Raw genomic sequence first — 27,193 nt, 5'->3', positions numbered from 1 at the left:
ACATCACTGAATATTGAGCATGAAGAACAAGTTGTGGTGGTTGAGGGCTTTTTTTTTTTTCATTTTTAAAAATTTACATCTAAATTAGTTAGCAAATAGTGCAACAATGATTTCAGGAGTAGATCCCTTAGTGCCCCTTCCCCATTTAGCCCATCCCCATCCCACAACCCCTCCAGTAACCCTCTGTTTGCTCTCCATATTTATGAGTCTCTTTTGTTTTGTCCCCCTCCCTGTTTTTATATTATTTTTGTTTCCCTTCCCTTATGTTCGTCTGTTTTGTCTCTTAAAGTCCTCATATGAGTGAAATCATATGATTTTTGTCTTTCTCTGACTGGCTAATTTCACTTAGCATAATACCCTCCAGTTCCATCCACGTAATTGCAAATGGAAAGATTTCATTCTTTTTGATTGCTGAGTAATACGTCTTTATCCATTCATCCATCGATAGACATTTGGCCTCTTTCCATACTTTGGCTATTGTTGATAGTGCTGCTATAAACATGGGGGTGCATGTGTCCCTTCGAAACAGCACACATGTATCCTCTGGATAAATGCCTAGTAGTGCAATTGCTGGGTCGTAGGGTAGCTCTATTTTTAGTTTTTTGAGGAACCTCCATACTGTTTTCCAGAGTGGCTGCACCAGCTTGCATTCCCCAAAATAAAATCTTTAAAAATAAATAAAATGAGTTTCTTATAGGTAGCATATAGTTGAATCATAGTTAAAAAAAAATCTATTCTGCTAGGGGTGGCTCAGTCAGTTAAACGTCTGACTTTGGCTCAGGTCATGATCTCACAGTTTGTGAGTTCAAGCCCCACATCGGGCTCTGTGCTGTCGGTTCAGAGCCTGGAGCCTGCTTCGGATTCTGTGTCTCCTTCTCCCTCCACCCCTCCCCCACTCACTCTCTGTCTCTCAAAAAAATGAATAAACGTTAAAAAAAAATTTAAATCTATTCTGCTAATCACTAGCTTTTGATAAGATGGTTTAATTCATAAAATTTAAAGTAATTACTGATAAGGAGGGCTCAATTGTTGCCATTTTGTTACTTATTTTCTCTTTGCATTATAGCTTTCCCCCTTATTTTTTACATTACTGTCATCTTTTGTGTGTGTGTGTGTGTGTGTGTGTGTATTTTAAAGAAATGTTTTGATACCTTTCTTATTTCCTTTTGTGTATATTCTATACTTATTTTCTTTTTGGTTACCAAGGAGATTACAAATAATTTTGTAAATTTACACAATCTTAGTTTGAATTTATACTAGCTTAACTTTAATCACGTACAACAACTCTGCCTCTATAGTGCTCTGTCCCCACTCCTTTCAGTTACTGAGGTCACAAATTACATCTGTACATAATGTACCCCCAAACAGACTAACAATTGTTTTTTATGCATTTGTGTTTTAATGTAGGAAATGGGGGCGCCTGGCTGGCTCAGTTGGTTAAACATGCGACTTTAGTTCAGGTCATGATCTCACTGTTTGTGTCAGGCTCTGGGCTGACAGCTCAGAGCCTGGAGCCTGCTTTGAATTCTGTGTCTACCTCTCTCTCTGCCCCTCCCCAGCTCATGCTCTGTCTCTCAAAAATAAAAATAAACATTAACAAATTTAAAAAATAAATAAATAATGTAGAAAATAAGAAATGGAGTTATAAACCAAAATTACGATTCTGTTAGCTTTTATAATTGCCTATGTATTTGACTTTATCAGGATCTTTATTTCCCCTCCACAGAGTTTTGAGTACTTTCATTTCAACCTGACTCTTCTTAGCATATCTTATGGGACAGGTCTAGTGGTAATGTACTTTCTCAGCTTTTGTTTGTCTGGTAATGTCTTAATTTCTTCCTTATTTTTGAAGGACACTTTTGCCAGATATAGAATTCTTGATTTACATTTTTTTTTTCTCTCAGCACTTTGAATACATCAACCCATTGACTTGGGGCCTCCAAGGTTTCTGATGAAAATTCTGCTAATAATCTTCATGGGGATCCTTGTATGTGATAGTTGTGTCTCTACTGCTACTTTGAACATTCTTTCTTTGGTTTTTGATAGTCGGTTATTATTTGTCACAGCATGGGTCTCTTTGAGTTTAGCATACTTGGGATTCATTGAGCTTCTAGATTTGTACTTTCATGTATTTCCTTAAGTTTGGGAAGTTTTCAGCCAGTAATTCTTTAAATAATCTGTCACTTTCTCTTGTCTCCTTTGTGGACTCCTCCAATGTATATATTGCTTTCTTTATGGTGTTCCACAGGTCCCTTAGGTTCTGTTCACTTTACCTTTCTGTTCCTCAGACTCCATCATTTAAACTATCTTATCTTCAAGTTAGCTTATTCTTCTGTGTGCTTAAATCTGATTTTTAATCCTTTTAGTGGAATTTTCTTTTCTTTCTTTCTTTTGTTTTCTTTTTTGTTTGTTTGTTTTGTTTTTGGAAGTTTCAGATATACTTCTCAGCTCCAGAATTTCATTTTGGATCTTTTTTATGTTTTTTTTAAATATCTTTATTGATACTCCTGTTGTGTTCATACATAATTTTCCTGACCTTGTCCATGTCTTCCTTTAACTCTTTAAGTATCTTTAAGACAGTTGTTTTATTTTATTTAAAATTTTTATTTTATTTTAAATTTTTATTTATTTTATTTTATTATTTTATTAAAGTTTTTGTCTAGGAAGACTGCAATTTGGTCTTCCTTGTTGATGGTTTTTACAACTTTTTTTTCCCTTTGAACAGAACATGCTTTCCTATTTCTCTGTGTCTCTTGTGATTTTGTTGTTATTGTTGAAAATTGGACATTTGAATGTTATAATATGGTAAGTCTGAAAATGAAAATATCCTTCTCCACTATCTCCAGGGTTTTTTTTGTTTTGTTTTGTTTTGTTTTGTTTGTTTGTTTTAATCTCTATGTGCCAGGCATCAGCCTGCATCTTTTTTTGGGCATGCATAATGATTTTCTAAATTCCCCCAAACATATAATTGCTTTTGGATTTCCTACCCTTTAAATGTCTGGCTCCCAAAGGGGCAAAAAAGAAACTGAAAGGAAAAGAGCAGAAGCTATATCTTTAAACCCCTTGAAAGGTGCTTCACTCAGTGGAGATTCCAACAACGCTAGCCTGGCTTTGTATCTGCACCTCCCTGATCTGAAACAATAATTCACAATCAGAACAAAGATCTCTTACTTACAAGAGAAGATACTTATTGCCTACTCTAGCTCTTGTAAGGTGCTCTAGGAACGTTTCCTGTAACAGGGGTGGAAGGTGGGGAATGGATACCGGCTATAGTTCTAAAGGCTGAAATTACACTTTATTGGTCAAGCCTTCCCTTAAAAGTTGTAAAGCATTGAATAAACCCCAGAATCCCAAATTAGTTAAATCAGATACACTCTGCCAATACAGTTGTTTAGTTGGAGAGATGGATTCCTGTGCTTCCTCCTCAGCTATCTTCCCTGATGTCACTCCTTTTGCCTGATATTTTTTTATTGCATGTCAGATATTGTGAACTTTATCTTGCTAGATGCTGGGCATTTTTCTAATCTGATAAATATCTTCAAACTTTTAGGACACATTTATGTAGCAGTAGTTTGATCCTTTTGTTCATTGTTAGATGAGACTATAGGAGCATTTAGTCTACAGCTAATTTTGCCCCCACTATGAGGCAAAAGCCTGTCTGAATACTCCATAAGATGTCCTATGAACTAAGCTTTTTAGTCAATCTGGGAACAGAGTATACTTCTCCTCCCTGTGTGAGCCCTGGGGTTTATAATCATTTTAGGTGGACTTCTTTTAGTTGTCTTATATAAGAGGATGAATCTTATCCATGTAACTTCATCTAGAATGGAAGCATTGGTTGAACTCTTCTTTTAAAAACTTTAAAAGTTATAATAAACATAAGTGAAAACTCACAGTTGAAAATACTCCATGAGGGGCACCTGGGTAGCTCAGTTGGTTGAGCGCCTGACTTTGGTTCAGGTCATGGTCTCCTAGTTCAAGAGTTCGAGCCCCACATTGGACTTGCTGCTGTCAGCCTGTCAGTGCAGAGCCAGGTTCAGATCCTCTGTCCCCCTCTCTCTGCCCCTCCCTGCTTGCACTCTCCCAATAAATAAATAAATAAATAAAAGTACTACATGAATTATCACAAAATATACAAATCCCAGAAATATATATGTATATATATATATGTGTATATATATATGTATATGTATATATATATACACACACACACACATATATATATATATATATATTACCTGCACCACATAAACCTCCCCATTTTCCCAAAAGACAATTATCTTCATCTTTAACATTGTAGGTTGATTTTGCCCGATAAATGGAATCATGCAGTATATATTCTTTAATGTCTGGTTTCTTTTGCTTAATATTATGTTTAGGAGATTCTTTGTATGGAACTATAGTTCATTAATTTTTGTTACTATCATTCCATTTTATGATTTTATCCATTCTACTGTTGTTCTCTACTAGAAATGATATCACTATAAACATTTCTGTGAATATCTTTTGGTACACATATGCATGCATTTCATCTATGCATGGAATTGCTGGTTAATCAAGTATGCATTGATTTAATTGTAGTAAATAATGCAAAATAATTTTTTCTCTAATCTTTTTTATTTCATAAAACTTTTAGACTTAAAGAAAAGCCACAAAACAGTATAGATTTTCCATATATTTTCAGATCAGCTTCCCCTAATGTTAACATATTACATAGCCATAGTACACTACCAGAATCAGGAAATTAAAATTTATACAATACTATTAATTGAAGATCTCATTTGATTTTATCAGTTTTCTCATTAATGTGTTTTTCTATCCCAGGATCCTAGCCAGGGTCTCATAGAGCACCTACTTTCTCCCTAGTCTTCTGTGATCTGTATCATTTCCTTGGTTGTTCATTGTTTTCGAGATCTTGATATTTTCAAAGAATGTAACTTCTTTAAATGTCTCTTACTTTTGGTTTCTCTAATATTTTTCATGATGGGATTGGGATTATGCATTTTGGGGGCAAAAATACCCCATAAATGATCTTCATCCTTAGTACATCATATTACAGGGGTCTGCATTATGACTCATGTTGACCTTGATCACTTGGTTAAAATGATTTGTTTACTGTAAAGTTACTATTTTTCCCTGTGTAGTTAATAAATACCTTGGGGAAGACACTTTGAGACTATGCACATTCTGTGTCTTCTCCAACTTTTGTCCACTGAATTTTGGAATTCATTGATAGATATTGTCTGCAACAATTACTGTGATGTTACCTAAGGGTAATTTTCTTTTCCCTCTTCCACATTTATTAATTGGAACCCTGTGCCAGCAAGAACTACCTCTTCCATTTATTTATTCACTAATATTGATAGAGACTCAGATATTTATTTTATCCTGTAGGTTATAATTTATTATTATTATTATTATTATTATTATTGCTTCAATTGTTCCAGATCTGGCCATTAGGAGCTCCTTCAGGTTGACTCCTGTGTTCTTTCTTTCTTTTTCTTTTTCTTTTTTTTAAAGACACATTTATGCAGCGTTATGATCAGACTTTTAATTTAACAATCAACAGCATGGGTGCAAAAAAAAAACCTATGTTAAAACCCTTTGTTGGAATGCTTTACACTTTCCACAGAACAGAAACTAAAATAACCTGTTATACAAGTAGTCAAAAATACAGTCCTCAAGTTTTTTGCCCATACACATGAGTATTGTCTAAAATGTGTCTTCTTTGTAGCAGCTAGGCCCTGCCACCCCTGTGCTTGGCTGAGTTCACAAAACTGTTGGAACCTGTAGCTTCCCTGTCACTTCTCTGACTCTTCTCTCCTGCTAAGCTTTGTTTTCTGGTAGCAATTAAAACCTAAAACCGGCTGACTTCGGCTCAGGTCATGATCTCACAGTTTGTGAGTTCGAGCCCTGCATCGGGCTCTGTGCTGACAGTCTGGAGTCTGCTTCAGATTCTGTGTCCCCCCCACCCCCCACTCCTCTCCTGCTCATTCTCTCTCTCTCTCTCTCTCTCTCTCTCTCTCTCTCTCTCTCTCTCAAAGAATAAACATTAAAAATATTTTTTTAGGGGCGCCTGGGTGGCTCAATCGGTTAAGCGGCCGACTTTGGCTCAGGTCACGATCTCTGTCTGTGAGTTCTAGCCCCGCGTCGGGCTCTGTGCTGACAGCTCAGAGCCTGGAGCCTGTTTCAGATTCTGTGTCTCCCTCTCTCTGACCCTCCCCTGTTCATGCTCTGTCTCTCCCTGTCTCAAAAATAAATAAACGTTAAAAAAAATTAAAAAATAAATAAATAAAATAAAAAAATTTTTTTAAACCTCTGCCACTGCCATAGCTGCTGCTGCTGCAACCACCATAGCCACGCTGGGTTTGTGGTTTGGCAAAGTATTGGCCTCCATCACCACAGGGGCCAGAGCTTCGGCCCCCCCAAATTGCCTCCTTTCATGGGTCTAAAGTTTGAAGATTGGCCGTTGTAACTGTCAAAATCATTATAGCTTCCGCCACCTCCAAAGTTGCTTCCATCATTACCAAATCCGTGACAGCCATCCCCACTGCCACTGTATCCATTGCCACCTCGACTGCCACCAAAGCCACCTTGCCCACTGCAGTTTCCTCCACGACCAAAGTTGTCATTCCCGCCAAAACCACCCCCGTGACCACCACCGAAGTTTCCAGAACCACCTCGACCTCTTTGGCTGGACGCAGCACTGGCCATCTCTTGCTGAGATACGGCTCTTCTGACTTCACAGTTGTGGCCGTTCACAGTATGGTATTTTTGAATGACAATCTTGTCTACAGAGTCACGGTCATCAAACGTCACACAAGCAAACCTCTCTTTCTGCCACCGCTTCGGTCAGTCATGATTTCAATCACTTCAGTTTTCCCCTACTGTTCAAAATAATCTCTCAGGTGATGTTGTTCAACGTCTTCTTTAATGCCACCGACCAAAATCTTTTTCACGGTTAAGTGCGCACCAGGTCTCTAAGAATCTTCTCTCTCTCTCTTTGGTTCCACAACTCTCCCATCCACCTTGTGTGGCCTTGCATTCACGGTTGCATCCACCTCCTCCACAGTGGCATAGGTGACAAACCCAAAGCCTCTGGAGCGTTTGGTGTTTGGATCTCTCATTACCACACAGTCAGTGAGTGTTCCCCACTGCTCAAAATGGTTCTTCAGACTCTTATCAGTTGTTTCGAAGCTCAAAACTCCGATAAAAAAGCTTCTGCAGCCATTCAGGCTCTTCAGTAGATTCTGACTTAGACGTGACAGCTGTGGGAGGGGAGACTTTAATGATGCTTACTCAGCAGTGTCCACAGGCAGAAAGGAATAATCTGATGAACATATCTCGACTCCTGTGTTCTTTCAACAAGTGGCTATCTATCTATCTATCTATCTCTCTGGAACCACAAGATGTTCCAGGATCATCTTATACATTCCCTGTCCAGCCCTGAAATCAATGATTTTTCCAAAAACTCTTGTTCCTTTTATTGGAGACTGATGTTTAGAAACCAAGATTTGGGGCTAGGTTTGTTCATTATTACTGGAGTGTCGTTTCTTCTAGGCCCTCTTACCAAAGAGAGCTAGAAAATATATGTATATGTATATGTATATGTATATGTATATGTACATGTACATGTATATGTATATATATATATGTATTAGCCTATGTAGATATATACATCTATATTTATCTTTGTGTATATTTAAAACATGATTTAATACTGATAGTTCAGGTTCCAATCCTATACCATAGGGTTCATTTTTAGTCTTTTCCTATTCCTTATTTGTAACTTCTTTCATAAGAGTGAGAAACCCTGTTCTTATTATCTACAATACATTTATTTATTCATTCATTTCTAATGTACCCATAGAGTAGTTTCAGAGTTGCTAACTCATTTCCATGCAAGAAATACATTTACTGACTAGTATAGCATTTATGAACCATTCTTTGTATTTAACCTTAAATTATTATTTTTTCCCCCAAGGGTACTAGCTAGTTTTTTTTCTTCCTAATGTATTTATATTACTCATTTGTATACAATTAACTTCAGTTGTTAGTGCTTGTATCCATTTCTTGTCACCCTATATACTGGTTGGTTTCAACAGTTTATTTATTATGTGAATGGTTTGTAAAACATTACTATGGTGGTAAAAGTCAGATTATATAAAAAGATATACTGAGAGAGAGATTGCTGGGAAGATAGCAGAGTAGGAGGACCCTGTTCACCTTGTCCCATGTATACAACTACATAACACTCACATCAGAACCCAGAAAACAACCTGAAGACTGGCAGATCAAACTCCACAGCTAAATGTAGAGAAGAGGCCACACTGAAGAGGGTAGGAAGGGTGGAGACACAGTAAGGAGCTAAAGGGATTCACTGGACTCTCCCCTGGAGGGAGGGACCTGTGGGCATGGAGTAGGGAAAGAAACCTGCTATTACACCAGAGAGACTGATTCTCCATAACGTTTGGCTTTGAAAACCAGAGGGGCCAAATTTCATGAATTCTTCCAACCAGCAGAACTTAAAGCCTAGAATTTTATTTGTATCTCATCTCATCTCATCTCATCTCATCTCATCTCATCATCTTATCCGTGCTTCAGGGACACAAGCCAAAGCCTAGAATTTAAAAAATCAGTGGGCTCACTCTGGGAGAGCCGGGAAGGCCAGAGGAAACTGAGTCCTTACACTTAATGCCATAGAGCAACAAATAACCCATGGAGAAACAGCACAGAAGGAGAAGTTTGAAAGATGCCTGGGGTGTATGGGAAAGAGATTTGTTTACTAATCTCAGAGCATGTACTGGAGGGGCAGCTTCATTGGGAGACTTCTCCAGGAACAAAGGAGCTGGCAGGCACATTCCCCTCTCTTTAACCCAGTATAAACACATGGCCCCTGCAAGAACCAGCACTACCCCAACATTCACTTCCTAACTTGCTTACACCATGCCCCACCCCTCACCAGGCTTTGGGGATCTGCCCCCTCCAGCCGGGCTTGTCTCAGTACTGGTGCTGTGGGTCCCCTCCCCCAGAAGACCAGCACAAACCTTGCCAAAACTGCATCTCCTGAAACTGTGAGCTTTGTGGAATCATGATCCTGGCAGCAGCTGTGGTAAGTCCCCTCTCTGGGACCACAGGCCATAATTTCTCTGACATCAGCCGTAGAACATTTTTTTTAGATACAGCTCCTGAAGGAAAGGAAATAAAAGCAAAGATAAGCTATTGGGATTACATCAAAATAAAGAGCTTGTGTACAGCAAAGGAAACAACTAGCAAAACTAAAAGACAGTGTACTGAATGGGAGAAGATATTTGCATTGCAAATGACCTATCCAGTAAAAGGTTAGTATCCAAAATATATAAAGAACTGATACAACTCAACACCCCAAACCCAAATAATCCAATTAACAAATGGGCAGCAGACATGAACAGACATTTCTCTAAACAAGACATCCAGGGGCGCCTGGGTGGCTCAGTCGGTTGAGGTTCCGACTTCGGCTCAGGTCACAATCTCGCGGTCCAGTGAGTTCAAGCCCCTCGTCGGGCTCTGGGCTGATGGCTCAGAGCCTGGAGCCTGCTTCCCATTCTGTGTCTCCCTCTCTCTCTGCCCCTCCCCCATTCATGCTCTCTTTCTGTCTCAAAAATAAATTAAAAAAAAAAAGTTAAAAAAAAAGACATCCAGATGGCCAACAGACACATGAAAAGATGCTCAACATCACCCTTCACCACAGATATGCAAATCAAAACTACAGTGAGATACCACCTCATACCGGTGATAATGGCTAAAATAAAAAACACAAGAAACAAGTGTTGGTGAGAATATGAAGCAAAGGAATGCTCCTGCACTGCTGGTGGCAATGCAAACTGGTGCAGCGATTGTGGAAAAGAATATGGAGGTTCCTCAAAAAATTAAAAATAGAACTACCCTATGATCTAATAATTGCACTACTAGGTATTTACCTAAAGAAAATGAAAACACCAATTCAAAAAATATATACACCCCCATGTTTATAGCAGCATTATTTATAATGCCAAATTATGGAAGCATCCCAAATGTCCATTGATAGATGAACGGATAAAGAAGATGTGGCATATGTATACAATGGAATATATTTTTTAATTTTTTAACGTTTATTTATTATTGAGAGACAGAGAGAGACAGAGCATGAGCATGGGAGGGGCAGAGAGAGGGGGGAGACACAGAATCCAAAGCACAGAGCCCAATGTGGGGCTCAAACTCACAAACCATGAGATCATGACCTGAGCCGAGGTGAGACGTTTAACCGACTGAGCCACTCAGGCACCCCTACAATGGAATATTATTATTCAGCCATTAAAACAATGGAATCTTTCCATTTACAACAACATGGGTGGAGCTTAAGAGTATAGTGCTAAGCAAAATAAATCAGTCAGAGAAAGACAAATACCGTATGGTTTCACTCATAAGTGGAATTTAAGAAACAAACGAGAAAGGAGCTATCAAAAAAGAAAAAAAAGAGAGAGAAACCAAGAAACAGACTCTTAGCTATGGAAAACAAACTGATGGTTACCATAGGGGAAGTGGGTGGGGGGGGGGGGGTGGGTAAAATAAGCTATGAGGATTAAGGAGTGTACTTGTGATGACTACTGGGTGATGAATGGAATTGTTCAATGACTATATTGTATACCTGAAACTATAATACTGTGTGTTAACTATACTGGAATTTAAAACAAAATTTTTTTTTCTTTTTCTCATTTTTTTTTTTTAACGTTTATTTATTTTTGAGACAGAGAGAGACAGAGCATGAACGGGGGAGGGTCAGAGAGAGGGAGACACAGAACCTGAAACAGGCTCCAGGCTCCCAGCTGTCAGCACAGAGCCCGACTCGGGGCTAGAACTCACGGACCATGAGATCATGACCTGAGCCAAAGTCGGCCGCTTAACCGACTGAGCCACCCAGGCGCCCCTAAAACAAAATATTTTTTAAAATTTCCTAAAAACCGGGGCGCCTGGGTGGCGCAGTCGGTTAAGCGTCCGACTTCAGCCAGGTCACGATCTCGCGGTCCGGGAGTTCGAGCCCCGCGTCAGGCTCTGGGCTGATGGCTCAGAGCCTGGAGCCTGTTTCCAATTCTGTGTGTCCCTCTCTCTCTGCCCCTCCCCCGTTCATGCTCTGTCTCTCTCTGTCCCAAAAATAAATAAACGTTGAAAAAAAAATTTAAAAAATAAAATGAAATAAAATTTCCTAAAAACCACTATGTGAAAAGTAAGAAGATAGAGGTGAAATTAATAAATTTTATTCCAAATACTATCATTTCCACATTTAATCAATATAAAAATTATTAATGAGATATACATTGTTTTCGTTATTGGGTCTTTGAAACCCAGCCTGTATTTTGCTCTTACAGTACATCACAAATTGCATGGTAAATTTTCATTAGAAATATTTGATCTATATTTAGATTTATAAAATTTATATTTGAAGCAGTAGATTCACATATCAAGTTCTTTCAAAGGTAAAATTTTTCCAATAAATGAATTGTTAGTTTTTAAATTTGGATTAGTTTATTTTAATTTAAAATGTATTTCCTGTCACACTTGCCTGTTACAGTTGCTCAGAGCCACATGTAGCTGGTGGCTACCATAGTGGATACTGTTGCATCCACAGGACTCCTGAAACAGAATGCTACGGGCAGCAGTGACAGTCACAACAAAGTTTATTGCAATGAGAGTCAAGGCCAACCGATCGGGACTGACACTCTTGACCAGAGTGCAGTCTCGAACAGCTGGGGTACAGAGTTTTTATAGGTGACCACATCATCTTATCATCACCTGGGAACAGAACAAAGAAATAGTTCCCAGATGGGGGTGGAAATGGTTCAGACATGCCCTTGCCCCAATCCAATCAAACACTAATCCAGTTGATTTTCCTTGAACTTTTGTTCCCTTGATTGATAGGACAAGGCTGTTATCTCTTAATCTACAGTGTTAAAACAAAGCTGCTATTTCTTAAGGCCACAGGTTAGCCCTACGCTACAATTTAACCCTTACAGATACCACAGCTCTAGAAAAACTCTTGCATATATGCACCAGGAAGAATTTTCAGAAATGTTTCCATCATCATTTGTAAAATCAAAATACTGGTAACAAACAAATACAGAATGAACAAACGAATAAATAAATTATAGCATATTTACACAACAAAATATTAAATAGCTGTCAGTGGAAGTAAGTTCACTATAGATACACACTTCACCATGGGTAAACTAGAAAACACAATGTTGAGGGAAAAAAGTAAGTCACACGAGTATATACAGAATGATTCAGGAACAGGCAAAACGACACCATCTATTGTCTAGGGATATGCGCGTGTGTGTCTGCTGCAGGGGAGGCAAAACTTCACTTCTATCCATGTTAAGTTTTCAGCCAGTGCTCTTTAAAAGACAGATTAACAAAAGATAAACAGCTCATTAGCACGTGTAGTGTATACAGAAGAAACGTATGTATGTATGTATGTATGTATGTATACAGCATACAGAAGAAATTGAAACAGAGTAACTCAAAGCAGTTTATAGTAGCATCTTCAACAAAGAATAGTAAATCTGTGGCTAGATGACAGGACAAAGGAGAGCAATGGTGGTGAACTGTGGGAAGGTTATTATGCACCAGATTATTTTGATGCTAATAAATCTGTCTTCAGTAGAAAGAGTTTTATCCTGCCTTTAGGCAGAAACGAAGTAGGGTAGAGGGAGATTTTCCTGCATTTGTTGCTTCTTCATTGCCTTTGGCTCAATAGTTTTTACATCAAAGAGGCATATTTTGGGGTAACGTGTTCTGGTTTCTCCCTGCTAAAACAAATTTCTGTCAAACAGGTGGTATAAAACAACAGACCTTTATTCTCTCACAGTTCTAGAGATCACATGACCCAGACACTGAGTCTGGTCACTGTGACTGAAACCAAAATGTCAGCAAGGTTGCGTTCTCTATGGACTCTTCCTCGGGGAGAATCCATCCCTTGCTCCTTCCAGCTTCTGGTAGCTGCCAGCATTCTTTGGCTGTGGCCACATCACTCCAGTCTTCAAGGCCAGCAACTTCAAATTTCTCTCTGCCTCATTTTCACATTGAACCTTCTCTGTAGGTTCAGTGATCTTGACCTCTACCTCCCTCTTACAAGGACACTTGTGATAGTAATAGGGCTCATTGAGATAATTCAAAAACAATCTCTTCACATCAAGATGATTAATTTAATCACATCTTCAAAGAATTCTCTAAACTTGCACCAATGGGTTAACAAGGCTTAGGGCAGAAAGCCACCACAGGGTGAAAGCGTCCAGGGCTAGACAGTAAGTAAAACAAAGCATAGGGTGCTGCAGGGAGAAAGCGCCCAAGGTTAGCTAGTGAGATGAGTAATTTATCTTTAAAGCTGTATGCTCCATCAATATTAAACTTTAAAGATAACAGCTAATTAGTTGTATCACCTACAGGAAAACACTTTCCATCTGGCTCCAGTATATCATTGTGCTTTGATCTCAACTTCAAATGCCAATTGCCCCCCCCCCCCCACCGCCCCGAACCCTTTGCTTCTTACACACACAGGTTAATGGTCACTATCTGATTGTTTCCTTCTGCACATTCACCACGTATGTAAAATCTTGAGAGCTCAATAAAAACAGAGACAAAACTCCTGTTCAGGGTTCTTGTCTCCTCCCAGACATTAGCCTCTCTCATTTTCATTTCTGCATCTGCTGTCTTGCTGGACAAGAGAGAACTCCAGATTGAAAGTCTGCAACACCTTTTTCAATACGAAGTAACATTTACACATTCCAGGGACTATGACCTGATACCTTTGGGGGAAGGTCATCATTAAATCTGTTACAGTAGTAAAAGTACAGAGAACAAAATTCAGGATAGTAGTTATCTCCTGGCATTGGGAAAGGGATATATAGCTGCTATGCGGGGCACAGGAGCCTTTAAAGACATTGTTTCTTCAGCTGGACAATGGGTACACAAATGTTCATTTTGCTTTTGCTATTATTACCTGCATCTCAGGTTCTGTTCTACCCCACTCTAGATTAGATGGTCAAATTATGGTGATTTCTCTGCCCACCCTCTCATTCTGACTCTTCTGCCTCTGTGGCACATAGTAACTACTTAATAATTTGTAGCATTTATAGTGTTTATCATGTTACCTATGGTAAAAGTTTATCTATAGATTATCTCATTTAATCCCCATGAAAATCCAATATGGATAGGTATTATTCTTAATTCTATTTCAAATATGACAAAAATGAGATTTTTGAGGCTTGCTTTTTTAATTGGAGGATTTTTTTTAATTAAGGTAAAATTCATGTGCTATAAAATTTACCCTTTTGATGTCTTATTCTGGGAGTTTTGGCAAAGGCATACAGATGTGTGACCATCACTAAAATCCAGATTTAAAATAGTTCCATCTTCTCAAAATATTCCTCTTTGCCCTTTTGTAGTCTACCCCTCCCCAAACCCCAGCCCCTGGCAGCTATTAGTTTTCTGTCCCTATAGTTTTCCCTTTCCTGAATGCCATATAAATCAAATAACCCTATGTAGTCATTTGACTCCATTTTAGCATAAAGTATTCATTCAGCAATTGAAGGATATTTTGGTTGTTTCCAGTTTGGAGAAATTATGAATAAAATCACTACAAACATTCATGTATTCGTTCTTGTATAAACACAACTTTTCATTTATCCTGAGTAAATACCTAGGAATGGTATCGCTAGGTCACATGGAACCATACATTTATAAGAAATTGCCAAACTGTTATCTGAGGTAGCTTTACTACTTTGCATTTCCACCAGCAATGTATGAGCGTTCCAGTTGCTCTATATCCTTGCCTGTGCTTGGTATCGTCATTGTTCATTTAGATCTTTGATTTCTTTCATCAATGTTTTTCATTTTTCATTTTCTTTTCTTTTCATTATTATTTGTTTAATGTTTTTCATTTTTCAATGTACAGATCTTGCACTCATTTTGTTAAATGTTTACCTCCATATTTCATGTTTTTAAGTGTATTGGAAATGACAGTTTGATTACATTTCAATTTCTAATTTATTGCTACTTTATAGTAATACAAGTTTTGATTTTTGTATACTGGTCTCCTATCCTGTGAACATGTTAATGGTAGGTTTTTGGTAGAGTTTTTACATAGACAATGTTTTTGTCTGTAAATAGAAATCATTTTACTTCTCCCTTTCCAAATTTTATTCTTTTATTTCCTTTTCTTACCTTATTGTGATGGGTAGGACCTTCATACAATATTGAATAAAAGTGATTAGAGCAGAATCCTTAGAGCACTTTAGACTTCCACCGTTAAGTATGATGCTAGCTGTAAATTTTTCATAAATTCTCTTTATCATTGTGTGTATATATCCTAATTTGTTTATCCATTCATTAATCAATGGACACCAGGGTTGTTTCCACCTCACTGCTCTTATGAGTAATGTTGCTATGAACATAGGAGTCCAAACATATGCTCAAGTCCCTGCTTTTAATCCTTTTTTATCTTTTTAAAAAATATTTAATTAATTTATTTAAATTTAAGTTAGTTAACATACAGCGTAGTATTGGTTTCAGGAGTAGAATCCAGTGATTCATCACTTACATACAACACCCAGTGCTCATCCCAACAAGTGTCCTCCTCAATGCCCCCCACCCACCTCCCCTCCAGCAACCCTCAGTTTGTCTCTGTATTTAGGAGTCTCTTATGGCTTGCCTCCTTCTCTGTCTTTATCTTATTTTTCCTTCCCTTTCCCTATGTTCGTCTGTTTTGTTTCTTAAATTCCACATATGAGTGAAATCATATGGTATTTGTCTTTCTCTGACTGACTTATTTTGCTTAGTATAATACACTCTAGTTCCATCCACACTGTTGCAAATGGCAAGATTTCATTCCTTTTGATTGCTGAGTAATATTCCATTGTATATATATACCACTTCTTCTTTACCCATTCAGCAGTCAATAGATATTTGGGCTCTTTCCATAATTTGGCTATTGTTGATTGTGCTGCTACAAATATTGGGATGCATGTGTCCTCTCGAATTAGCATTTTTGTATACTTTGGATAAATAACTAGTAGTGCAATACAACCCAGCAATTGCTTTAAATTCTTTATATACCCAAGAGTGGTGTTGCTCGGTCATATGGTAATTTTATTTTTAATTTTTTGAGGAACCACCATAGTGTTTTCCATAGTAGCTACACCATATTATATTCCCACCCACAGTGCACATGGGTTCCAATTTTCTATATCCTCACCAACATTTGTTATTTTCTATTTGGGTTGTGAAGTAATATCTCATTGTAATTTTGATTTGCATTTCCTTAATGATTATGATGTTGAGCTTCTTTTCACATGCTTGTCAGCCATTTGTTTATCTTTTTTGAATGTCTATTTAAATCCTTTGCCCATTTTCATATTGGGTTATTATTTTTTTAATATTGAGTTGTAGAATTTCCTTAAGTAATATGAATATTAACTCTTTATCAGAGATGTGATTTGCAAATATTTTCTTTGACTTTTCAACGTTTATTTATTTTTGGGACAGAGAGAGACAGAGCATGAACGGGGGAGGGGCAGAGAGCCAGGGAGACACAGAATCGGAAACAGGCTCCAGGCTCTGAGCCATCAGCCCAGAGCCTGACGCGGGGCTCGAACTCACGGACCGCGAGATCGTGACCTGGCTGAAGTCGGACGCTTAACCGACTGCGCCACCCAGGCGCCCCTCTTTGACTTTTCAATCTGTTGTGTCCTTTGCTCCATAAAAGTTTTACATTTAATTTAGTCTAATATGTCTATTTTTACTTTTGTTGCCTATGGTTTTGGTGTCAAATCCAAGAACATTGCCAAATCCAATATTGTTAAATTTTCCCTCTATGTTTTCTTCTGTTTTACAACTTTAGGTCTTATGCTTAGGTTTTTTATACACTTTGAGTTAGTTTTTGTATATTCTTTAAGGTAATGATCCAACTTCATTCTTTTGCATGGATCTCCAGTTTTCCCAGCACCATTTGTTGAAAGACTGCTTTTTTTTCCCCACCAATGAATGGTCTTGGCATCTATCAAAAATCACCCAACCATAGGGGCACCTGGGTGGCTCAGTCTCTTGAGCATCCGACTTTGGCTCAGGTCATGATCTCACAGGTTGTGAGTTTGAGCCCCGCATTGGGCTCTGTGCTGATGGCTCAGAGCCTGGAGCCTGCTTCCAGTTCTGTGTCTCCCTCTCTCTCTGCCCTTTCCCCACTTGTACTCTCTCTCTCTCAAAAATAAGCATTCAAAAAAATTTTTTAAAAATTAAAAAAAATCATTGACCATATATGCAAAAGTTTATTTCGGGGCTCTCTATTCTATTCCCTTGGTCTATATATATGTCTTTATACCAGTACACTGTTCTAATTACCATTGCTTTTGTACTAGGATTTAAAGATGAGAAGTGTGTGGGGCACCTGGGTGGCATTGGACTTTGGCTTAGGTCATGATCTCATGGTTCATGAGTTTGAGCTCTGCATTGGGCTCCTCACTGGCAATGCAGAGCCTGCTTGGGATTCTCTCTCTCTCTCTCTCTCTCTCTCTCTCTCTCTTTGCACCCCCCTCAGAATAAATAAATAAACTTTTTAAAAAATGAGAAGTGCGTGCTGCCCAATTTATTCTTCTTTCTCAAGACCATTTTGGGTATTCAGGGTACCTTGAGACTCCATATGAATTTTGGAATGGATTTTTCTATTTCTGCAAAAAATATCAAGGGAATTTTGATACAGTTTGCATTAAATCTGTAGATTAGTTTTAGTGGTATTGATGTCTTCACAATATTAAGTCTTCCAATACATGAACATGGAATGTCTTTCTATTTATTTGTGTTTTCTTTCATTTCTTTTGGTAACATTTTGTAGTGAAAATTACAAATGTACAAGTTTTCCACCTCCTTGATTTATTCCTAGGGTTTTATTCTTTTGATACTATTATAAATGGATTTCTTAATTTCCTTTTCAGGTTGTTCATTGTTGGTGTATAATGACACAATTGATTTTTGTGTGTTATTTCATATCCACAACTTTGGCTGAATACATTTGCTAGTTCTAACAGTTTTTTCATGTGTGGAATCTTTAGGATTTTCTACATATAAGATCATATCACCTGAAAATAGAGACAATTTTATTTCCTCCTTTCCAGTTTGGATATCTTTTATTATTTCTTTTTCTTGCCTAATTGCTTTGGCTAAAACTTACAGTAATATGCTGACTAGAAGTGGTGAAAGTGGGCATTCTTGCCTTGTTCCTGACTTTAAAGGAAAACATTTCAGTCTTTCACTATTGACAATATTATCTCTGGAATTTCATATATGGTCTTTATCATGTTCAGGAAATTTCTTCTTATTCCTAGTTTTTTGTATGTTTTTATCATGAAAAGGTGTTGAATTTTGTCAAATGCTTTTTCTGAATCAATTGAAATGAACATGTGGGGTTTTTCCTAGTGTTCTGTTAATTTGGTATATTTCATTGATTGGCTTTCATATATTGAAAAATTCTTGCATTCCAGGAATAAATCCCACTTAGTCATAATGTGTAATCCTTTTAATGTGCTGTTGAATTCTGTTTGAGAGTATTCTGTTGAAGATTTTTGCATCAATATTCATCACGGATGTTGGTCTATAGTTCCCTGTCTTTTTCCTTTCTTTCTTGTGGTGTCTTTATCTGACCTTGGTATCAGGGTAATGCTGGCCTCAAAAAATGAGTTAGGAGGTGCTACTGCCTCTTTAGTTTTTCTGGAATAATTGATAAAGATTTGGTATTCTTTATTCTTTGACCACTATGGTATGTGCTAGCTTATAGTGTTATTTTTCATCACTTGGCTTATCAAACTTTGTCTCCCCTCTCCTGTGTTCCTGACTTAAATTTTTGCTGCAATTGCGCTTTTCTTTCTTTCTTTCTTTCTTTCTTTCTTTCTTTCTTTCTTTCTTCCTTCCTTTGAGCTGACAGCTCAGAGCCTGGAGCCTGCTTCAGATTCTGTGTGTCTCTCCCTGTCTCTGCCCCTCCCCCACTCATGCTCTGTCTCTCAAAAATGAATAAACGTTAAAAAATAAAATATTTTAGCATCCCTTTTATTCCTGAGGTGAAATTCATAGATATAATATCTATACTCATAGTTTAAATAATTAATATAAATAAATGTGAGGGCAAATAAAAGGAAAGTAATTTCTAATAATGGGCATTTCAGTGTGTAAATTCTAGGCCAACTTCACCAGAAGACATAATAAAGAAGTAGACAGAGGCTTGTACCTATATGTAGAATTAAAATAAATGTGAAAGCTATGAATATAGGTTGATACAAAAGCAGGTTTATCGTACTGATATTATATAACTATTAACGTTAGTGCATTGCTATTGGTACTATGGTACCAACAGAATGGTAAAATTTATTGGAGAAATTCTAAAGAACATCTTTCCTTTGATTTACATAATATTTGCATTCCTGGAAACTTCAGTATATAATTAAACTAGGCAAAAAATTTTTTGTTTATATTTTAACAGGAGTAAATTTCTAGGCTCAATTATAAACAGATGTTTTTCTTTTTACCTACATGAATGTCTCATAGGACAGTCAAAATCTATGCAGGATTGGGCCAGTTCTTCATTGTGTGGACTGTCCACTATAAAATGAGCTAGCATTCCTTAGCACCTTTCACTGAATATCAATAAATCCTTCCTCCCAATCACTGTTGCAACCAAAAATGATTCCCCAAATTCCCAAAGACACATATGAGGTAGTAATTTACTTTCCTATTGAGAATATTGGTATACAGTTATAAGCAAAATAAATTTGCTGATAGATTCTTGAGAAGCTGAAGTAATGAAATAAAAGTGTTGAGGAATACCTGATACCTGCTTTCCATGGGTGAGGGCTAGGTAAAGAAAAAACAAAAAAGGAACTTCCTTTTACTTACTTGTTTACAGCAGTCATTTATAAAACATTTTCACATATGTCATACATCTCACATCAACTGTAAATTTAGTATCTCCACCATTTTTAAAAGTTTTTATTTTCATTCCAGTATAGTTAATATACAGTGTATTAGTTTCTGGTGTATAATATAGTAATTCAACTATTCTATACGTTACTCAGTGCACATCGTGATAAGTGTACTCTTTAATCCCCATCACCTATTTCACCCATCTCACCACCCACCTCCTCTATGGTAACCATCAGTTTGTTCTCTAAAGCGAAGAGTCTTGATATGTCTCTCTCTTTTTGTCCCTTTGTTTGTTTTGTTTCTTAAATTCCGCATAGGAGTGAAATCATATGGTATTTGTCTTTGACTTATTTCACTTAGTATTATACTTTCTAGCTCCATCCATGTCATTGCAAATGGCATGATTCCATTCTTTTTAAGGCTAATATTCCATTGTGTATATATGCCACATCTTCTTTATCCATTCATCTATCAATGGACATCTGGGATGCTTCCATAATTTGGCATTATAAATAATGCTGCTATAAACATAGGGGTGTATATATTTTTTGAATTGGTGTTTTCATTTTCTTTAGGTAAATACTTAGTAGTGCAATTATTAGATCATAGGGTAGTTCTATTTTTAATTTTTTGAGGAACCTCCATATTCTTTTCCACAATCGCTGCACCAGTTTGCATTGCCACCAACAGTGCAGGAGCATTCCTTTGCTTCATATTCTCACCAACACTTGTTGTTTCTTGTGTTTTTTATTTTAGCCATTATCACCGGTATGAGGTGGTATCTCACTGTAGTTTTGATTTGCATATCTGTGGTGAAGGGTGATGTTGAGCATCTTTTCATGTGTCTGTTGGCCATCTGGATGTCTTGTTTACAGAAATGTCTGTTCATGTCTGCTGCCCATTTGTTAATTGGATTATTTGGGTTTGGGGTGTTGAGTTGTATCAGTTCTTTATATATTTTGGATACTAACCTTTTACTGGATAGGTCATTTGCAATGCAAATATCTTCTCCCATTCAGTACACTGTCTTTTAGTTTTGTTGGTTGTTTCCTTTGCTGTACACAAGCTCTTTATTTTGATGTAATCCCAATAGCTTATCTTTGCTTTTATTTCCTTTGCTTCAGGAGCTGTATCTAGAAAAATGTTCTATGGCTGATGTCAGAGAAATTATGGCCTGTGTTCTCTTCTAAAATTTTTATGGTTTCACATTTAGGTCTTTAATCCATTTTGAGCTTATGTTTGTGTATGATGTAAGAAAGTAGTCCAAGATCATTCATTTGTATGTAGCTGTTCAGTTTTCCTAACACCATTTGTCGAAGAGACTGTCTTTTTCCCATTGCATATTCTCACCTCTTTTGTCAAAGATTAATTGACCTTATAACTGTGGGTTTGTGTCTGGGCTTTCTACTGTTCCACTGATCTATGTGTCTATTTTTGTGCCAGTACCATACTCTTTTGATTACTACAGCTTTGTGGTATAGCTTGAAATCTTGAATTGTGATACCTGCAGTTTTGCTTTTTTTTTTTTTTCATGATTGCTTTGGGTATTCAGGGCTTTTTGTGGTTCCACATAAATTTTATAATTTTTTCTTCTAGTTCTATGAAAAATGCTCTTGATATTTTGATAAGGATTGCATTAAATGTGTAGATTGCTTTGGGTGGTTCATACATTTTAACAATATTTGTTCTTCCAACCCATGAGCAGGGAATGTCTTTCCGTTTCTTTGTGTCATCTTCAATTTCTTTCATCAATCTTTTATAGTTTTCAGAGTACAGGTCTTTCACCTCTTTAGATAAGTTTATTCCTAGGTATTTTATTGTTTTTGATGCAATCATAAATAGGACTGTTTCCTTAATTTCTCTGTCTGCTACTTCATTATTAGTGTACACGAATGCTACTGATTTCTAGGTATTGATTTTGTCTCCTACAACTTTACTGAATTTATTACTGGTAATAGTTTTTTGTTGTTGTTTTGTTTTGTTGTTTGAGTCCTTAGGGTTTTATTTATTTTTTTTTTTAAGTTTATTCAGTTATTATTTCTGAGAGAGAGAGAGAGAGAGAGAGGGAGAGAGAGCAAGCACAAGTGGGGGTTGGGCAGAGAGGGAAACACAGAATTGAAACAGGCTCCAGGCTCTGAACTGTCAGCACAGAACCCAATGCAGGGTTTGAAGTCACAAACCAGGAGATCATGACCTGAGCTGAAGTCAGATGCTCAACTGACTGAGCCACCCAGGCACCCCCTTAGGGTTTTCTATATATAGTATCATGTCATATGCAAATAGTGATAGTTTAATTTCATCCTTACCTATATAGATGCCTCATTTCTTTTTCTTCTCTGATTGCTGAGGCTAGTACTTCCAGTATTATGTTCAATAAAAGTGGTGAGAGTGGACATATTTGTCTTGTTCCTGATCTTACAGGAAAAACTTACAGTTTTTCACTATTGAATATAATGTTCACTATGGGCTTTTCATATACATCCTTTATCATATTGAGGTATGTTCCCTCTAAACTTTGTTGAGATGTGCCTGGGTGGCTCAGTTAGTTAAGTGCCCAACCCTTGGTTTCGGCTCAGGTCATGATCTCACAGCTTCATGGGTTTGAGCCCTGCATTAGACTCTGTGCTGACAGTGTGGAGTCTGCTTAGGATTCTCTGTCTCCCTCTCTCTGCCCCTCCTTTACTCATGCTGTCTCTGTCTCTCTCAAAATAAATAAACTTAAAAAAAAAATAAACCCACTTTGTTGAGAATTATGAACAGATGTTTGATTTGCCAATAAACTAAGTATTAATATATTCCCCTCTTCTTATTCTTATAGGACATTAATATGCAGCTGGCTGACATACTGCTCAATGTGCAGCGAATAATCAATCGCTACACTGTTGATGAGAATGTGCACTCCGGAAGGAAAATCTCCCTTCCAGAACATAAGAAATGGAGAATAAATTTCCTGGATAAAATAGTTACTTATGCTAAGAACAGTGAAATTAGAGAAAAGACTCTTTTGCACATCCTGGTCTGGTTGGAAGAATGGAGTAAGTTTTCAAAAGTGGTTCAAAGGAAAACCATGAAGTTAATGAAAAAGAGAACAGGATCTATAAGTAAATTTTAAAGGGTTAATCAGACTACCTTTAAAAGAAGACTAAAGAGGTTATTCAGAGAATTACTTTCCACTGTTTCAGTAAGAATAAAGTAAGCACTATGTAGTCTTGCTTACTTAGTGCCAGCTATTCTGGGCTCCTTGCTTCTCTTCAAGCATGCCAGTATGCCTCTGCCCAGTGTCTTTATGCTTACTATTCCTTTGCCTGGAACACTGTCCACAAGTAGCCATGTGGCTCATTTTCTGCTTATATCTCACTTTAAAATGATGTGTTCTCTGACCATCTCCATTCCCTACTCCCTGGCACTGTCCATTCCTCTTTATTTTTTGTTTTTGTCTGTAGCGTTTCTTATGATCTGCCATACTATATAATTAATGTTTATATTTTTATGTTTTGTGTGTCTCCTTTCACTAGAATGCAAGCAGTATGAAGTCAGGGAACTTGTTTTATTCAGTGTTGTATCCTCAACATCTAGAACAATACATAACAAAGGAGACATTTGGTTGAATGAAAGAATGAATAAGCTAAGAATACAAAAAGAATAATTTCATTAAGTTGCAAGAAATCTCATATAATGAAGGTTTTAAAATACTAGACAACTTATGAAAGGAGTTGAGGTTTAGTTCCTCAATATTAAAACACATGTTCACATTTTAGTTACCAGAGTATTTTCATGTCCAAGATTTACTGTTCAGCTTTCTATTCCAAGCCTCATCCTTCTTCATTTCTTCATAGAGAAAAGCCTCAGAAGAGCAATCAGTGTGAGACACCTATATTCCTCAATACTATAGTATGAAGTAGTTAGCCAATATTATAAGCCTGTATGATTATAATCATTTTTCTGCACAAAAATAATTTTCTTTTGCTCTCTTCAAGATGCCATTTTGTCTGAGATGACTGCAATTGATATTGAGGAACACCATCACTGGATAGCAAAAATGGAGTTTTTACCAGAAATGTACAAAGCTATTGAGAGCAATGTCAAGATACTGAGTAGAATTAGTGTATCTTTATTTGAAGAAAAGAAGAGACAAAAGAAAAAAATGAGTAAGGGTGCTTTAAGACATTGGAAACAGATTTGACTTTTTCTAAAAAATGGCTTTGTTAAAGTAAAAGTTACATACCATAAAACTCACATATGTTAAATGTAAAATTCAATGACTTTTAGTAAATTTAGAGTTGTGTAGCTATCACCACAATATTTTATTTTATTTTATTTTATTTTATTTTATTTTATTTTATTTTATTTTATTTTATTTTATTTTATTTTATTTTTTAAAGTAGGTTCCATACCCAGCATGGGACTTGAAGTCATGACCCAGAGATCAAGAGTCTCATGCTCTACTGACTGAGCCAGCCAGCCACCACCACTGCCCCCCTCCCCACAATTCAATTTTACAACATTTCCTTCATCCCAAAAAAGATCCCTCACGCCCTTTTGCAGTCAATCCTCACTCCCACCCCAGTTCCAAACATACACAAATCTATTTTCTGTCTCAATAAGTTTGCCTTTTTTGGACATTTCATAAGATGGAATCATATTATACGTAGTCTTTTATATGTGGTTTCTTTTACTTAAATAATGGTTTTGAGGTTCAGCCATGTTATAGGATGTATCAGTAGTTTCTTCCTTTCTATGACCAATTGTATATCATTTTTTGCATATACCACATTTTGTTTACCTACTCACCAGTTCATGGACATTCAGATTATTTTGACATTTGACTTTTATGAATAATGCTGCTATAAACCCAGATGTATAAGTCTTTGTGTGGATGTATGTTTTCATTTCTTTTGGGTAGATACCCAGGAGTAGAATTTCTGGGTCATTTACCTATTGCTGGTAAGTTTAAGTATCTTTTAAAGAAATTGTTAACTTAGTGCCCAAATGACAGCACTATTTTACGTTCCCATCAGCAATGTATTAAGGTTCCAGTTTCTCCACATCCTCAACACTTTTTATGGACTTCTTTAGGATCGCCTTTCCAAGAGGTGTGAAGTGGTATCCCACTGTGGTTTTATTTTTTTTTTTTATGTTTATTTATTTTTGAGAGAGAGAGCATGAGTGGGTGAGGTGCAGAGAGAGAGAGGAGGACAGAGGATCCAAAGCTCCACACTGACAGTAGAGAGCCTGATGCAGGGCTAGAACTCACAAACTGTGAGATCATGCGCTGAGCTGAAGTCCGCCTCTCAACCAACTGAGCCACCCAAGCACTACTCCCCTTCCTCATTGTGGTTTTAAATTGTATTTCCCTAAAGACTGATGATGTTGAGCATCTATCCAGGTGCTTATTAGTCATTCTTATATTTATTTTGCTGAAATGACTATTCAAATGCTTACCCATTTCTATTATGGAGTTTTAAGAGTCCTTTATGTATTCTGAATACAAGTCTTGAAATGTGATTCTCAGGGACACCTGAATGGCTCAGTTGGTTAAGTGTCTGACTTCAGCTCATGTCATGATCTTGTGGTTCATGGGTTCAAGCTCAGAGCCTGGAGCCTGCTTCAGATTCTGTGTCTCCCTCTCTGTCTGCCCCCCTGCTTGTGCACGCTCTCTCTCTCTCTCTCTCTCAGAAATAAATAAACATTAAAAAAAAGGGGGACGCCTCAGTGGCTCGGTCATTTAAGCGTCTGACCTGGGCTCAGGTCATGATCTCCTGGTTTATGAGTTGGAGCCCCATGTTGGGCTCTGTGCTAATAGCTCAGAGCCTGGAGCCTGCTTCGGATTATGTGTCTCCCTCTCTCTCTGCCTCTCCCTGACTCACACTCTATCTCTCTCTGTCTCTCTCAAAAATAAAGAAACATTAAAAAAAAAAAAAGAGAAAGAAACGTGATTTTCAAACATTTAATCTTTGGTTTGACTTTTCATTTTCTTAATGGGGCATTTGCAGGCCAATGGTTTTTGATTTTGATGAAGTCAAATCAATTTGTCAATATTTTCTTTTGTGGTTCATGGTTTTAATGTCGTATTAAAAACTTGTATGGGGGGGCGGTGCTTGGCTGGCTCAGGCAGAGGAGCATGTGACTCTTGATCTCAGGGTCATGAGTGTGGGCCCTTCATTGGGTATAGAGATTACTAAAAATAAATAAATAAATAAATAAATAAATAAATAAATAACTTAAAACAAAAACAAAAGCTTGTATTGGTCAGTGTTCAACCAGAGAAGCAGAACCAGTAGGAAATTATCTGTTATCTGTATATCTATGTATCTATCTAGTCCATGTGAAGTATTTTGTGGAACATACTTTGTATTCTTTCAATCCTTTTACATTTATTGTGACTTGCTTTATAGCCTGCCATATGGTCTATCCTGGAGAATGTTCTGTGTGTGTTTGAAAAGATATATTTTGCTTTTGTTGGGTGGAGTGTTCTACAGTTGGTTTATATTGTTGTTTTAGTCTTCTGTATATATCCTTACTGATTTTCTGTCTAGTTGTTCTATTATTAAGAGTGGGATGGGGCGCCTGGGTGGCGCAGTCAGTTAAGCGTCCGACTTCAGCCAGGTCACGATCTCGCGGTCCGTGAGTTCGAGCCCCGCGTCGGGCTCTGGGCTGATGGCTCAGAGCCTGGAGCCTGTTTCCGATTCTGTGTCTCCCTCTCTCTCTGCCCCTCCCCCGTTCATGCTCTGTCTCTCTCTGTCCCAAAAATCAATAAAAAACGTTGAAAAAAAATTAAAAAAAAAAAAGAGTGGGATATTGAACTTCCCAATTACTATTACTGAGTTAGCTATTTCTCTCTTTAATTCTGTCTGGTTTTGCTTCCTATATTTTAAGGCTCTGTTATTAGGTGCATATATGTTCATATTGTGATAGGTTACTGATGAACTGATCTTTTTTTTCATTATAAAGTGTCCCTCATTGTATCTAGAACCATTTTTTTTTTTTGTCTTAAAGTCTGTTTTGTTTGATATTAGTCTATTCTCTCCAGCTCCCCTGTGGTTACTGTGCAAGATTGAATCTAAGATATGTTGCTTATCATTGGATCGTGTTGGCTTTTAAATATATATACACACAAAAAAACACACAAATACACATAAAATTGGGCAATCTTTCACTTTTGAGTATTTAATTCTTTCATATTTAATGTAATTATTGATATGATTGGATTTATATG

The 27,193-nt window shown here is 37.1% G+C and overlaps 1 protein-coding gene and 1 long non-coding RNA gene across 2 annotated transcripts in view; one reads left to right on the top strand and one right to left on the bottom strand.

Moving 5' to 3' along the window:
* The window catches only part of FAM186A (family with sequence similarity 186 member A), a 74,886-nt gene that overhangs the window by 20,650 nt on the left and 27,043 nt on the right, over positions 1-27,193 (top strand). Inside the window, exons 3-4 of the mRNA XM_043564262.1 lie at positions 22,796-23,012; positions 23,955-24,125. Of these exons, the coding sequence (XP_043420197.1) occupies positions 22,796-23,012; positions 23,955-24,125 (388 nt within the window). The remainder of the gene's footprint in view (positions 1-22,795; positions 23,013-23,954; positions 24,126-27,193) is intronic.
* LOC122473386 lies at positions 457-7,218 on the bottom strand. Its single transcript, XR_006294661.1, has 4 exons — positions 7,017-7,218; positions 6,730-6,740; positions 6,573-6,577; positions 457-468 (listed from the first exon to the last, which is right to left on the bottom strand). It is a non-coding gene; the product is annotated as an uncharacterized LOC122473386 (long non-coding RNA).

The sequence above is a fragment of the Prionailurus bengalensis genome, chromosome B4, assembly GCF_016509475.1.
Source record: "Prionailurus bengalensis isolate Pbe53 chromosome B4, Fcat_Pben_1.1_paternal_pri, whole genome shotgun sequence".
NCBI classification, from domain to species: domain Eukaryota; kingdom Metazoa; phylum Chordata; class Mammalia; order Carnivora; family Felidae; genus Prionailurus; species Prionailurus bengalensis.
This window is presented reverse-complemented; position numbering and strand designations above follow the sequence as displayed.